The sequence below is a fragment of the Crocuta crocuta genome, unplaced genomic scaffold (genome assembly GCF_008692635.1).
Source record: "Crocuta crocuta isolate KB4526 unplaced genomic scaffold, BGI_CrCroc_1.0 scaffold35, whole genome shotgun sequence".
NCBI classification, from domain to species: Eukaryota; Metazoa; Chordata; class Mammalia; order Carnivora; family Hyaenidae; genus Crocuta; species Crocuta crocuta.
The window spans coordinates 5,692,648-5,707,343 of NW_027530625.1; the positions used below are offsets into that span (position 1 = coordinate 5,692,648).

Sequence of the window (14,696 nt, forward strand, 5' to 3'; positions counted from 1 at the left end):
ATGCAAGCTGCCTTTAAAGCAGCTCTTTCTCGGGTTCCAGGGTGGCTCAGTTGGTTAAGTGTCCGACTTCAGCTCTGGTCATGATCTCACGGTTCATGGGTTCCAGCCCCACGTCAGGCTCTGTGCTGACAGCTAGCTCAGAGCCTAGAGCCTGCTTCTGATTCCGTGTCTCCCTCTATCTCTGACCCTCCCCTGCTCACTCTGTCTGTCTGTCTGTCTGTGTCTCAAAAATAAATTAATTAATTAAAAACACTAAAAAAAAAGCAACTCCTTCTCCACTGTGCTTGTTGAGAAATTATTAGCCCATTTCTCACTTTTTGCATCATTAGATTGACCTGAGCCGAAATCAAGAGTCAGATGCCCAACTGACAGAGCAACCCAGACGCCCCAGATTATTTTATTTCAAAAATAACGGGTGTTCATTGTAACAAGAGAAACAGCACAGATATACATTTTACAAAGTTCATCTGTTCAGACTTGACTGTCAGAGAGTCAGTGCTAAGAGCTGGTGTGTGTCCTTGTGCACACTGCATACTCTCATAGATTGATTTTTGTAAGTTGGTGTTCTTATATGTGGATTAGACTCATTCTCTTTTAGTAACTACAGAATTATTCTAGATGTTCCATAATTTTGTATCTTTTCCTTCTAAAGGACATGTAGCACTACAAACAATGCTCCCTTGGGTACTTGTACTTTTATATATGGGTGTTTTTATTTTTAGTGCATAGAGTCCTCAAACTGGGGTTGTCTGGTAAAAGGGCATATACGGTAACAATTTTAAATATTTGTCCACCAACAGATGAAATAGATCAACAAAATGTGTTATATTTACAGTGGGATATTATTCAGCCTTGAAAGGAAAGGGAATTCTGACACATATGCTATATACATGGGTGAACCCCGCATAGCAGTGTTAGCTAGTGGGATGAGAGTCTGTCCGTCTCTGTGTGATTAAGTATTGTTGTCTGGTGTAGGAGTCACTTTTCCCTATGATATCCCTAGATATTAGACTGACTTCTCTTCCTCTCTTCCTTAGGGGGTCAGACCAACCTTCGCATTCCTCAGGGCACAGTAGGCCAAGTGGTGCTGGATGACAGGGCTTACCTGGTGCGCTGGGAGTACTCTTATAGTAGCTGGACCCTCTTTACCTGCGAGATTGAAATGCTATTGCATGTTGTTTCCACTGCAGGTGAGGTCAGCCTGGGGGCATATGACTGGGGAAGAAAAACAGGCATGCTTAGAATTGGGGGACAGAGAGTCTCGATAAAATTCAGAACCGTCCAGACTGGGATCGGTGTAGTGTTTATCTGGGAGACTGTTCATTAATCTTAAAGAAACTGCTTGCTCTCTTTCCCCTCAGATGTGATCCAGCACTGCCAGCGGGTCAGACCCATCATTGATCTGGTCCATAAGGTCATCAGCACAGATCTGTCCATAGCAGACTGTCTGCTGCCCATCACATCCCGCATCTACATGCTGCTCCAGCGGTAGGCAGCAGCTCACACGTGCCCCGGGTTAAAGTCCACACTTGTGCCTCTGTGGGAAGCCCTGGTGTGATGCTATCCCCAGCTGAGGGCTTTCCTGTTTTTCCATTACTGAGAGGAGGGACTTGGGCAGAGAGAGCTGGAAAATATCTGTGGTGGAACATGTCGTATTCATCTTACTGAGTACAGTGCACTGTTCTCCAACCAGGCTAACGACAGTGATCTCTCCACCGGTGGATGTCATTGCTTCTTGTGTCAATTGCTTGACTGTTTTGGCTGCCCGGAACCCTGCAAAGGTGAGACACACCAATTCTTTAGAATAGCCAAAGGATGTTGTGCTTGGTTTATACCTGGACATAGGAACGCTGAGCTCTTTTTCCTTCTCAGGTCTGGACTGATCTTCGTCACACAGGCTTTTTACCATTTGTGGCCCACCAGGTCTCCAGCATGAGTCAGATGATCAGGTGAGCCAGCTTTTGGGTTGGGTAGAGCGTCTTCCCCAGAGTACCATCTACGTTTCGGGTCCAGGCTGGCTACGTTACTGTTGGAGAAGCTTCCCTATGGGTGTATTTCTCATGCAGCAGCAACCAGCCGAGGTACATGGGAGTTAGCTTTCTAGGTTGGAGAATCCAGAGCTGTCTGGATCCAGAAACTTGGCTTCCCTTTCCTCAGCTGTAGTCACTCTGTACTTTTCCTTGTTTCATGGCTTTTCGAACTTGCCTGGTAGGACAATTATTTATACACAGGCTCCATTTTCCTACTTGAGCAGTTGCTCCTTGCCCTCTCCTGCTTATTAGACAACGATATTTTCATGATGTTTATTTGACTTTTTTAACTTTAAACCTCTTGAGGTTGTACGTGTATAAAATACTTTCTGAACTTTCACCTTGGCTATAAAATACCCTGGATTTGATTCACTCTTTTGTAGAGCTTTCGTAAGTTAGGCCCAAGCCATCTAGATACTAAGAATGCTCAGTGATTAGTTTCTTGAAACCTTGAGATTGCCCCATGCTGATTCACTCTGCCTCCCTTTCTCCCCAGTGCCGAGGGCATGAATGCTGGAGGGTACGGAAGCCTCTTGATGAACAGTGAGCAGCCCCAGGGCGAGTATGGGGTCACTGTTGCCTTTCTCCGTTTGATCACCACACTTGTCAAGGTAAAAGCTATTCAGATGGAATCATCTGAACTAGTTTCTCTCCTACTGAAGCCCTTGTCTTTGGGCACAACAGTTGCCCTGACGTTCTGGTGTTAATAGTTTCTCTGTATAGAGTATTTACTATGTGCCAGATTCTACAGCAGGTACTTTATCTGTGTTAATTAATTAATTAAAAATTTAAAGTTTATTTAAATAAAAAATAAAATATTTTATTAAAAAAACCAATTTAATTACTTAATTAAAAATTTAAAGTTTATTTATTTTCAGAGAGAGTGCTCAGTGGGGTAGGGGCAGATAGAGAGGGAGAGAGAATCTCTTCCCAAGCAGGTTCTGCACTGTCAGTGCAGAGCCCGATGCCGGGCTTGAAATCGGGAGCGGTGAAATCATGACTTGAGCCGAAATCAAGAGTTGGATGCTTAAGTGACTCAGCCATCCAGGCACCCCTGTTAATTTATTTAATATTCAGAGGCAGGATGGTATGATGTGGTGACTGTCAAGCTATTTTCACTGTAGCCCAGGGCAATACATACATGTTGTATAACCGCCCAGTATACGTGTGTGCGTATACGTGTGTGTGTGTGTATATACACGTGTGTATACATACTCCTGAAGGAAAGTTTCATAATTCATAATTCAGCACTTCTCTAACAATGCAAAAGGCACTCTGGTATTTTCTAACAAGCTGACTTTACAATCCACTAATGGATCACGACTCAGTTGGAAAAATACTGTTGTAGCTTAGATTTTGGAGACAGACAGAATTAGGTGGGCATGTCAGGTTGACCACTTACTAGCTGCATTGGGCTTGGACAAACAGGGAATTTCTTAGAAACTTTGTGAAAAAGGAGTAATAATAAAATCGTCTCTCCTCCTTGGAATTGTTGAGAGGGCCATACACAGGAAGCACTCAGCCCACTTCCTGCCTACAAGAACCAATGAGTGAATGAATGAATGCTTAAAAAGGTAGAAACAGTCCAGAGATAGAGATACAGCTATGTTAATACATAAGTAAAGAATCCCCATTTTTAAGGTGAGGAGACTGTATATTAGGACAAAGAATTGTGAGTAGGAGAGCTCCTTTCCGGTGTCCAGTGATGGGGGGAAGTGAGGTGGGTGGCTGGCATCTTGACAGTGAAATCGGCACTCCCCATTCCTGGCACTCCTACGTCCTTCATGTTTATGGTTGGTGCCTCTTCTTTGCCGGATTTAACCTTCCTGTCTCCTTCATGGAGGTGCCTTCTGTGACATTGGGACATTGTCTTTTTAAGTCTTTTTTTTCTATTTCAAAGAAACCCACACAGCTTGGACCCAGTTGAACTAGAGTGTTCTGATTTTTTCCCCCTTACTGATGGCCAGGGTTTGCCTAGATTTCCGTTGGACCTGTGGTTTTGGAGTTAAATCTCTGATAGCTGAATGACTTCCTTAAATGGTTTAAGCCCTTACAGCATGGCTTCTCGTAGGGGCAGCTTGGGAGTACCCAGAGCCAAGGGCTGGCGCCCTGTGTCATGTTTGTGCTGAAGGAGATGCTTCCCGGCTACCACAAGTGGCGCTACAACACCCACGGTGTGAGGGAGCAGATTGGTAAGGGACGCGCCAGCAGGGAAGGCCTGAGCAACTCCCGGCTCCCTGCAGGTCTTGTCTTTCCCCTTCTCGGCACGAGGGTCATCACACAATGCCACATAATTCCTGTGTCTTTTCCGGAGTCCAGGTTGCCTGATCCTGGAGCTGATTCATGCGATACTGAACCTGTGCCACGAGGCAGACCTGCAGAGCAGGTACGGGGGGGCGGGGGGTGCCCGAGCCGGGTGCTCTTGGAGGCTGCCGCTCCCCAGGGGAAGACACAGGTGCTTCTGCTGTGCGGAGCCATCTCTTCCTTCCAGAGAATTCGGCTGGGCTGAGCCCAGAGCTCAGTACTCTGGAGGTTCTGATTTGCTCTCCACTGGACTGTATCCTTTCTCCCTATGGGTCGAGAAGAGCAAATGAAGTGGGAATGAGATTGTACGCGCACACACACACACACACAAATTATTTTTTATGATCTTTACAAAAGTTACACATATTCATTAGGAAAATAGTGAAAGTGCCCTTCCTAAACCTGTTTCCCAGAGTTGACTATGAAGTTCGTGTGTATTCTACTAGGTGTTTTTCCCTGCTTGTACTAACTGCTCTATAATTTTATTTCCCTGCCACTTCATATAGATCTGTCTTGTTTTAATGGTTCCATGCATTCCATTGTATGGATTAATCATGACTTATTTCAGTAAATATATCCATTAGTCATTAGGACATTTCGATAGCTTCTCTGGGTTGCTTTTAAGATCACGTCTACCTGAGGAAAGTGATCAGAATGCGTTCACCTGGCAAAGAGCTGATCTGTATCACTGATGCCCAGTTGGTTTGGTTTGGACAGTGCCCTTCTCTTGCAGTAATAAACCTGACAGCTCCCTAGTAACTCAGAACGTGTCTGTCTTGCAGTCACAGCCCCAGCCTGCAGTCTCTCTGCATCTGCAGCCTGGCCTACACAGAAGCGGGACAGACTGTCATCAATATCATGGGCATCGGTGTGGACACCATCGACATGGTGATGGCGGCTCAGCCCCGCAGGTGCAGCTCCCTCTCCCCTTCCCCGTTTATCTCAGTGTGTCTGCATGTCCTGAGAATTTCAGTGTGAGTTAACATGCGGTAGCTTTTTAAACACAGCCTTATTTCCCCTAGGATGTAGCCTTTTTGTAATCTAGTGGCTGCTGTGTAGACTGGCACGTAGCAAAGGGAGTTGATTGCTCCTCCTCTCTCCTAGTTTGGACTGGGGACTCTAACAGAAGCTGTTGAACTCTGGGATTATTGTTGGAATCTAATTCATGAGAGCACATATGTTGCAAATGAAGTCATGTTGTCTGAATCAACTTTGGTTTCCATTTGGCACCCTAGCGATGGGGCAGAGGGCCAGGGGCAGGGCCAGCTGCTGATCAAGACAGTGAAACTGGCATTCTCCGTCACCAACAATGTTATTCGGCTGAAACCTCCTTCTAATGTGGTGTCTCCCCTGGAACAGGCTCTCACACAGCACGGTATGTATGGCTCTTCTGACCAGCAGTGCTTCTGCCCACAAGTACGTGCTCAGGCTTTGTTGTTAAAGGCTATCAGTGTTTTCTGACTAATTCCTCAAGGGAATTGGGGAGTGAGCCCCAGTTCCCATACTGGACTTAGAAGCAAGAGGGCTGGACCGTCCTTCATTTCTGCTTCCTGTTGATGACAGGATAATAGTTAAGAACCCATGTTCAAAGTCAGACTGCCTTGGCTCACATTTTGACTCTAATCTGGTTACCTTGGGTACATTTTTAAACAACTCTGCCTGGAGTTTCTTGTCTATAAAATGAAGATAATAGTAGTACCTATCTTATATGATTACGACAGAGGTAAGATTACTACGTACATGTAAGTCACGGAGGGAAGTTCTTGGTACCTGTTAAGTATGAACTATTTTATTTTTTGACCTTACACTACTCATTTAATCCCTTTGGGACTCTGTTACCTCATTTTCAAGTAAGTGTTTAGATAATGTCTAAGATCTACCTTTAACTGTATCATTTTGGGATTTTGAGCATTCTAGTGCAGTTCTTCAATGTGACATCTTTTTCTAACCTGTTTGTTAAGAGATTGCTTTTTTGTTTTTTGTTTTTGTTTTGTTTTTCAAAATGTCCCTCTTTCTGTTCTTAATGAATTGGATTGGGCTGTTTACCTCCAAATCCTGCATATCCCCTTGGCTACTGAAAAAAGAGAATGGTGTGGCCACCTGGATTCACTCTCACCCCCCCCAAGTACTTGAGGGTAGAAATCCCCTCACATGTGTGAGCCCTTTGGAACAGCAGCCTTGCTTAGGAACTCTTGTAAGGCATACCTGAAGTCTAAGCTGTTTCCTGTGCTGCTTCAGGTGCCCATGGGAACAACCTCATCGCCGTTCTTGCCAAGTACATCTACCACAGACACGACCCTGCTTTGCCACGTCTTGCCATCCAGCTCCTGAAGCGTCTGGCCACGGTAGGGTCCCACTTGATCAGCTGAAGCCCTGGGAAGCTGACTTTGTGCATGAGACCGGCGCCGCCTTATCTCAGGAGAAACAGCTAGCTCGGACCTCTCTGACTCTTAAAGTGACCCAGCCATGTATACATCACACAAATTGTGTTGCTGTTTTATACACCACACCTAAGTTGTGGTTCATGAGGGGTTTTTTTCCCCGCATTACAAAAGACACGCATGCTCATTTTAACGTATTTAAACGTTACAGGTAAATGTAGCATAGAAAGTTAAGGTCGACTCTGATCCCTTTGTTCCGAGACTCCCTGTGAGCAGATCGGTATGAGTCGCCCCACATTCCTTTTTATCTGTGCTTTTGCATTGAGGGCTGTTTGCTGTGCTCTTCTGTTCTTCACAAAAGTAGAATTGCACCATCCATACTGTTTTGTGACTGGCTTTTTTCACTGAACACCAGGTCTTGCAGTCTTTCCGTGCAGGTACATTTGGGTACTTTATGGTCTTTAATGCTTGCACGACGAGCCACAGAATGGATTCATCCTCATTTTCTTGGACTATTTTTTTACCTTTCACTATTACAGGCAGCGCTGCAGTGAACACTGTTGTCCATAGAACTCCCTAAACTTTTGTTTGCAATTCCTGAATATTATTAGTGAAAATTTTAATTTTTTTAGACATTTCTAAATTGACCTCCAAAAAGGATTATAACAGTTTATACTCCTCCCCCCCCTTAAAAATTTTTTTTCTAAATGTTTATTTTNTTAAAGTAATCTCTACCCCATCATGTGGCTTGAATTCATGACCCTGAGACCAAGAGTCAGACACTACCAACTGAGCCAGCCAGGTTCCCCAACAGTTTATACTCCTAATGCCAAGTCTTACATCCTTGCCACAGTGGCCCATCAGTTTTTTAATCTGTGCTAATCTAATGGGCAAACCAGTATTACCTCATTTTTTATCTTGCATTTATTTTTGTTATTGTGTATTTTTTTATGTTGATTACCACTTCTTTTGTGAATCATTGGGCATTTTGTGCTGTATTTTGAAGCAATGTCCCTTTTATCCTGGTGGCACATATTTGGATGTTTCCCTTTCTGCCCATTTTCTGAGAGTCCTCTAGCACCCTTCGCAGGAGCTCGTTGAGGTTCTTCTGGAAGTGGAGCTGTAATTCTCTGTGCTTGGTCTCCACCAGGTGGCCCCAATGTCAGTGTACGCCTGCCTGGGCAGCGACGCGGCTGCCATTCGAGATGCCTTCCTGACCCGACTACAGAGCAAGATTGAGGACATGCGCATCAAAGTCATGATTCTGGAGTTCCTCACGGTTGCAGTAGAGACTCAGCCAGGCCTCATTGAACTCTTTCTGAATCTGGAGGTGAAGGATGGCAGTGATGGCTCCAAGGTGAGCCCGCACCTGGGATGGAGCTGGCAGGTGGCCCCACGGGTGCACTTGCTGCCAGTGCCCAGGGACTGAACTCTCGCTCCTCTTGCAGGAATTCAGCCTTGGAGTGTGGAGCTGTCTCCATGCAGTGCTGGAGCTGATCGATTCCCAGCAGCAGGACCGCTACTGGTGTCCACCTCTGCTGCATCGAGCGGCCATTGCCTTTCTGCACGCCCTGTGGCAGGACCGGCGGGACAGTGCCATGCTGGTCCTCAGAACTAAGTAAGTCTGGCTCCAGGAGGTATTTACCTCCAAGCCTTGTGTCGGTAAAATGAGAGTAACAATACTTCATACTTCAGAGGTTTGTTGTGACAGCTCACTTAGCACATGCGCACAAAGTGCTGAGAGCCTGGTTCAGTGTGTGGGAGCGGCACTCTTAGTCATTTCCTTATGCTGCCGCCGGCAGGTGTCATCCTTAAGGCAGAGGCGTGTTTACCTCGAGGTGCCCGCCTTTTCCTGCCTTCTGTGTTCTTACCTTCTGCTAACTGCTTCAGATCCATTATTCTTGAGAAACAGTAGCTTCAGATGAGAATGACTTGCTCAAGCCCTTGAAGTGAACGAGACTCCCTATTCTCTAGAACCCTGTTGGCACAAAGGGAAGGAATATTAAAAAGGCAAACCATGGGAGTCTGCCTCGTTATTCCCCTCTCCCTCTCTTCTTCGTGGGGCTGCGGGACATATGCAGCGGCACAGCTTGTGAGAATTTTTACCAGTCAATTCTAGAACATACATATAACATACGATTGTGTTTTTTAACAGGAAAGCATACTTTTACCTATGGAACCCTTTATACTTACATAGTAGCAGGTCACCTATGAGACACATGTTAGGATTGGGCAGGTAAAACATGTGCAGGTAACCACCCAAGGCAGGTGGACAGAACTTCAAGAAGGAGAAAGAGAGAAAGGATGATTTCCAAATGTATTTTTCTTTCAGACCCAAATTTTGGGAGAATTTAACCAGTCCACTGTTCGGAACCCTCTCTCCTCCCTCAGAAACCTCTGAGGTAAGCTGGGGCGAAGGGTTGGGCAGTGACGGAAAGTCTCGGGGAGGGCAGGCTGGGCTGCAAGAGACTGAGATGTAGAAAATGGTGTCTCCCCTGATGAAGCGATCAGAGTGTTTTCTTCACCGGAAACTTCTTTCTCAGAGAAGTGCCTGCTTCCTCTCCCTGTGAGGTCTTGCTCGGGAGGGAAAGTGGCACGTCCTGCTCTGTATTGAGGGCTCCGTGGTCGTCTCCGGAGACACTGTGGACCTGACACTGCAGATGCCCGTTCACGTTCGATAGGGCTGTGCTTCCTTGTTTCCCAAGTATCAGGTCCCTGCTCTATTACCTCATGGGGGCCACCAGGGAGGAGGTTCTCCTCGTGATTGTATCTGCTCTGCTCTCCCCTCCACAGCCCAGTGTCCTGGAAACCTGTGCCCTCATCATGAAGATAATTTGCTTGGAGATATACTATGTAGTTAAGTGAGTCCTCTCCCCTTTTGAGATTTTAATGAAAGGTTTGTGTGGGGGTTGTGCGGTGGCCTGCCACTGGGTACATGGCTCTTTGAGCCAAGGCAGAGGAGAGAGCTGGTTTGGAGCCATTTATGGAGGGCCTCTGAGTTGTGTCCCTGGCCAGTCCATTGATGGCATTTATGATTGTCAGAGAGAGTTATTGTGAAGCAAACTCCATGTGCCTGGGATTTCATGGAGGAGGAATCCTGGAAAAGGCCTCAACCTAACCCATTTTGTTGAGCAAGAAGTATGAGCCCCACACAGTGGAGGTGACTGGAGCCGTCTGCCTTTAAGCCCAAGTGAGGTCGCTTTCTCTGCCTCGACAAGGGTCTGTGCCCATCACACTTCTGTCTGCTTTCAAAACCTAATTGTAGGTTTTATTTTTTCCTGACACCCTAGGGGCTCATTAGATCAGTCTTTAAAAGATACACTTAAGAAATTTTCCAGCGAGAAACGCTTTGCCTACTGGTCAGGATACGTCAAGTCGTTGGCAGTTCACACAGCCGACACGGAGGGCAGCAGCTGCACGTCCCTGGTGGAGTATCAGATGCTGGTCTCCGCCTGGAGGATGCTCCTCATCATCGCCACCAGTCACGTAAGAGCCTCCGGGGCGGGGGATGGGGGGGGTTCGCTTTGGTATCCTAGCAACCATGTGCTGGGGTGCCTAACGGTTAAGGCCCCTTGGGATGGAGAATGAATCCGGGATTTTTCCCTGAGCCAGAATGTAACAGTTCTGTGTCTGTAGATGGAGGGCTGCTGGGGGTGTTTAGGGTATAGGATTCAACAAGAGACCCTGAAGGAAAATGCAGAGAAGTAATTGAAGACATTCATAGAACAATAGCGCTTGTAGACACCTCCTGTAGCTGCCCCTACGGCCCAGAACAGGTCTGGGGGGCCGGCCCTTCCTTCGTCTACCTCTCCTGCACGCGTAGAGTCACCCTCTTGGGCGTGTGCCCCGTGGACGCTAGGTAAATATTTGTAGACTGATCAGCAGATAGCTGTGACTGCTGTGGCAGCACCCTCTTCAGGGTTCTAGAAACTGAATTTCCTGGTCCTAGAAAAAGAACAGAGGCCATTGTCTCTGCACTGTGTGTCTACTGAAAGTTGGTTTTTAGAGAGAGAGAGTTAGCACTTGAGATGAGTTTGCATTTCTTGTTTACACGCGCGTGTGTGTTTCCACACCGCACTGTCACGTTGTATAATAAGGACTTGGTTTTGAATTGTTTTTCCCTGGAGATCCAAATTAATGTCTTAGCTTCACCAGTAACTACAACTTGGTAGATGTCCCTTGTTCCAAGCATACTCATGTCTTCCATGAGTGACCTGTTCCCAGTGTCCAGCTGCCCACGACTTGGGGACGTTGCTGCATCACGGTGGCTGCAGACCCCTGAGACTGTAGACACACCGGAAGGCTCAGCCACCTTTGGAGAATGATCGGCTCCTCTGCGGATAGCCTGTGTGTCACTTGCCTTTTAGGACCTGCCGGGCAACAGTTGTTTTGTGTTAATTAAGGTGTGATTGACATATGGTGTTCTGGTAGTTTCAGGTGGACAGAGTAATGACTCGGTATCTTTACACATAATAAAATGATTCCCATGTTTAGTTACTGTCTCTTAAACGTACGAGGCCATTTCAGTGTTACTAACTATATTTCCAGTGTTGGATGCCATAGGCAGCAGTTCATGGATCGTAGCTCAGAAAATCCTGCCATCCTCTCTCTTCTTCGGAAAACTCTGATTAAGTGTAGGATACTGACCATTCACTTATTCATTTAACAGATATTAACAGAATGTTCCCGGGGGGCCTGGGTGGCTCAGTCGGTTCAGCGTCCGACTTCGGCTCAGGTCATGATCTCATGGTTCGTGGGTTCAAGTCCCGCGTCGGGCTCTGTGCAAACGGCTAGCTCAGAGCCTGGAGCCTGTTTCAGATTCTGTCTCCCTCTCTCTCTGACCCTCCCCTGTTCCTGCTATCTGTCTGTCTTTCTCTCTCACAGAAATAAATAAAAAACATCAAAAAAATTAAAACAAACAAACCAGAATGTTCCCCAGGTGTCAGGCACCCAGGATACAGCAGTGAATAAGGCAGAGGAGGTCTTTGGTCTCTTGGGGAGTGGCCCGTGAGGGAGGCAGATTGTAAACAAATTCACAAAGAGATCTAGTTTGAGATGGCGATAATTCACTATGTAGGAGATAATCAGGATGCTGTGGTAGTGAGTGCTTAAGTAGCAGTCAGGGAGGCCTTCTCCGAGGAGATGATGTCCAAACTGAGACCCGGTGTGCAAAGGAGCCTTCCAGGTGGAAAGCCTGTGGAGAAGAGTAGTCTAGGCAGATGGCGTCACGTGTGCAGGGGGTCCAGCGTGGAAAAGAGCGTGGTGTGGTTTAAGCAGGAAGAAGTCCTAGTAGGCCAGGAATAGGGGGGGCGCAAGTGGTGATCCCGAAATCAGTTGGACTAGATCCTGTGGGGCCTCTTTACACCCCACAGAGCGGTTTGTATTTCCAGTGTGCTGGAAAGCCTTTGAAGGGTCTGAGAAGAGGGATGTTGTCAGGAGGAGGAGGTGAACCTGACCTGATTTTGGCCGTATCTGAAGGTGGACAGAGAAACAGCTGGCCGGTAATTGGGAAGACCGTGACTAACCAATGACTACTTGCCTGACAGAGGACCCAACGTTTTGTGACTTTTGTAGTCTGGGGAATTTTCCCAAATGACATTTTTTTCCCTGTTCCTTGGCAGGCAGAGGTAATGCACCTGACTGATTCTGCGGTGCGTCGCCAGCTCTTTCTTGACGTGCTTGATGGGACCAAGGCCTTAGTAAGTGTGTCTGAGAGGTTTCTCATTCCTCCCAGGGAGCAGGTCTCACGATAATCAGGACAAGGGGGCCACAGTGCCAAGCTGTGGCTTCTCCCCACGGGCCCACCCCTGCGAGCTCACTGCTGGGAAAGAAGGGCACGAGGCTGAACGGTGCCCTTCGGATGGAGCTCAAATCTCCCAGCCATGTCAGCTCACAGGAAACTGACTTCTGACTGGTCTGCTGTCTCCCCTCAGCTGCTGGTCCCCACCTCCGTGACCTGCCTCCGCCTCGGCTCCATGATGTGCACTCTGCTGCTTATCCTTCTCCGGCAGTGGAAGAGGTGAGCACCGCGCCAGGGGAGGTGTCCTGCTCGCTCCTCTTTACTGGCCCTTCACTTTCCTGAAGGGGAGAAAATGGGTGTGAAACGGGCTGGCTTTCCATCGCTAGCAAATGGGGTAAGGCAGGCTGCCCGGTGGGCATCCTGAGACCGAGCTGGGGCACCTTGTGCCCTTTATTTGGCATGTGTTCTTCCTTCCCTGCCCTGGATTGTTTCTAGAGAGTTAGGTTCTGTGGATGAAATCCTTGCGCCCTTGACGGAGATCCTAGAGGGAGTGCTACAGGCAGACCAGCAGCTCATGGAGAAGACCAAAGCCAAGGTGTTCTCAGCATTCATCACAGTGTTGCAGATGAAGGAGATGAGAGGTGAGGGGCCGAGGGGAGCGGGGGCAGCACTGGCCTCACTGGTAGCTGGCCTGGTGAGGCTTCATCTGGTTTCCAGTCACACATTTTTGCTGTGTGGTTTAAGCTGTTGGTCTTGGAATGCCTGGAAGTCTTCAAGAAAACTTCTCTCCCATCTGTCCCCTCCCCACTCCCCATGAGGGCAGATCCTCTCTCAGCAGCAGCGTCCATTCCCTCTGCCTGCCTGGGGAGGGAACCTCGGTATGCAGCGAGAGTTGACATGGTGAGCATGACTGTGTCCCCTCCCTGCCTGTGCTCTGCAGTGAGTGACATCCCCCAGTACTCCCAGCTGGTGCTGAATGTCTGTGAGACCCTCCAGGAAGAGGTGATTGCACTCTTCGACCAGACCCGCCATAGTTTGGCATCAGGTGGTGCCACAGAGGACAAGGACAGCATGGAGACTGATGACTGCTCGCGTCCCCGGCACAAGGACCAGCGTGATGGGGTGAGGGAGTGCCCTGAGGCGCAGGTTGTCCTCGCCACGCACAGCCAGCAAGGGCCAACTGCCTGCCCGCCTTGCGCTAGGCCCTGGGGGATGAGTGAATGAGACAGGTCGTCGCTGCACTGGCCCACTTTGCAGCCTGCTGGAGAACGCTAACAAATACGCAGAGACGTGCCGGCAATCCATCATGGCAAGTCCCGTGCAGGAAGAATACTTGGAGAGCACACAGCTTGGGGTTCTTACCTGATCTAGGGGCTCTGTGAGAAGGCACCCTTTCGGCTGTAACTTACAGCACTGGTAGAGTCAGGCAGGCAGAGAGAGCAGGGAAGATTCAGGAGTGAGAACAGGTGGTTTGCTGTGGTACGAGTCCTCTGGCGGCCAGAGGCAAGGCTGCGGTGAGCGAGGCAGTGAGAGGCTGGAGAGCTGGGGGCCGGATGTCCTTAGCAGGGTCTCTGATCTGGGTTTCAGGGGAAAGTGGAAAGGGCTCAAGGATTTAAGCAAAGCAGAGAAATGTGGAAAGATCTCCCTGGATGCAGTATAGAAGAATATTTTTCAAACTGTGTTGTGCCTTATTAGTGCGACTTGAAATGAACTCATTTGGTTACAACCAGCGTTTTTTTTTAAAACACAGTTAAGATAAAGTTTAAAAGAAAATATTCTGTGGGTGGAAAGGGTAAAAAAATACATCAACATGTGTATATGGGGACACAGCATAAGAAGTATTTATTCTTGTGTGTCATGGTCAAAAATAAGGTTGAAAAGCCACTGGGGTGAAGAATTGACTGGAGAGGGTCCAGGAGAGTGAAGGCCTGTTCAGGAGGCCGGTGCAGTGGTGCAGCAGGAGGGGTAGAGTTGGGTGCAGTGAGCAAGTGCGACTCTGGAAGGTTGAGAGGTAGTGGGGGGAGGGAGTCCAGAACTGTCACTGGGGGGTGGTTTGTTAGCTCGCACAGCGCTGCTGTGCCCCGGTAGGGGGCGTGGGAACTGAGCAGGCTGGGAGAGACCACGTTTCCATCAAGCTCACTTGGAGACAGGTGTGACCGAGTGGGGGGTGGGGCAGCCTGGCGCAGGGCTGCCTGTTGGCTTCCTCCTGCCCCCCCACCCACCCACCCGCCCGCTGCCTTC

General features: G+C 48.2%; 1 protein-coding gene across 3 annotated transcripts in view; it reads left to right on the top strand.

Annotated features, from left to right (window-relative positions):
- NUP188 (nucleoporin 188) overlaps positions 1-14,696 on the top strand; it is a 50,437-nt gene that overhangs the window by 31,469 nt on the left and 4,272 nt on the right. The window contains exons 16-35 of one of the 3 annotated variants that reach the window (XM_077768359.1): positions 1,038-1,190; positions 1,362-1,488; positions 1,694-1,781; positions 1,873-1,949; positions 2,527-2,641; positions 4,102-4,222; positions 4,350-4,416; positions 5,117-5,245; positions 5,570-5,709; positions 6,573-6,679; positions 7,866-8,072; positions 8,164-8,333; positions 9,048-9,117; positions 9,509-9,576; positions 10,006-10,201; positions 12,088-12,216; positions 12,337-12,414; positions 12,649-12,734; positions 12,951-13,096; positions 13,396-13,577. In XM_077768359.1, the coding sequence (XP_077624485.1) occupies positions 1,038-1,190; positions 1,362-1,488; positions 1,694-1,781; positions 1,873-1,949; positions 2,527-2,641; positions 4,102-4,222; positions 4,350-4,416; positions 5,117-5,245; positions 5,570-5,709; positions 6,573-6,679; positions 7,866-8,072; positions 8,164-8,333; positions 9,048-9,117; positions 9,509-9,576; positions 10,006-10,201; positions 12,088-12,216; positions 12,337-12,414; positions 12,649-12,734; positions 12,951-13,096; positions 13,396-13,577 (2,456 nt within the window). The remainder of the gene's footprint in view (positions 1-1,037; positions 1,191-1,361; positions 1,489-1,693; positions 1,782-1,872; positions 1,950-2,526; positions 2,642-4,101; positions 4,223-4,349; positions 4,417-5,116; positions 5,246-5,569; positions 5,710-6,572; positions 6,680-7,865; positions 8,073-8,163; positions 8,334-9,047; positions 9,118-9,508; positions 9,577-10,005; positions 10,202-12,087; positions 12,217-12,336; positions 12,415-12,648; positions 12,735-12,950; positions 13,097-13,395; positions 13,578-14,696) is intronic. The other 2 variants (XM_077768360.1, XM_077768361.1) reach the window with 2 other exon arrangements.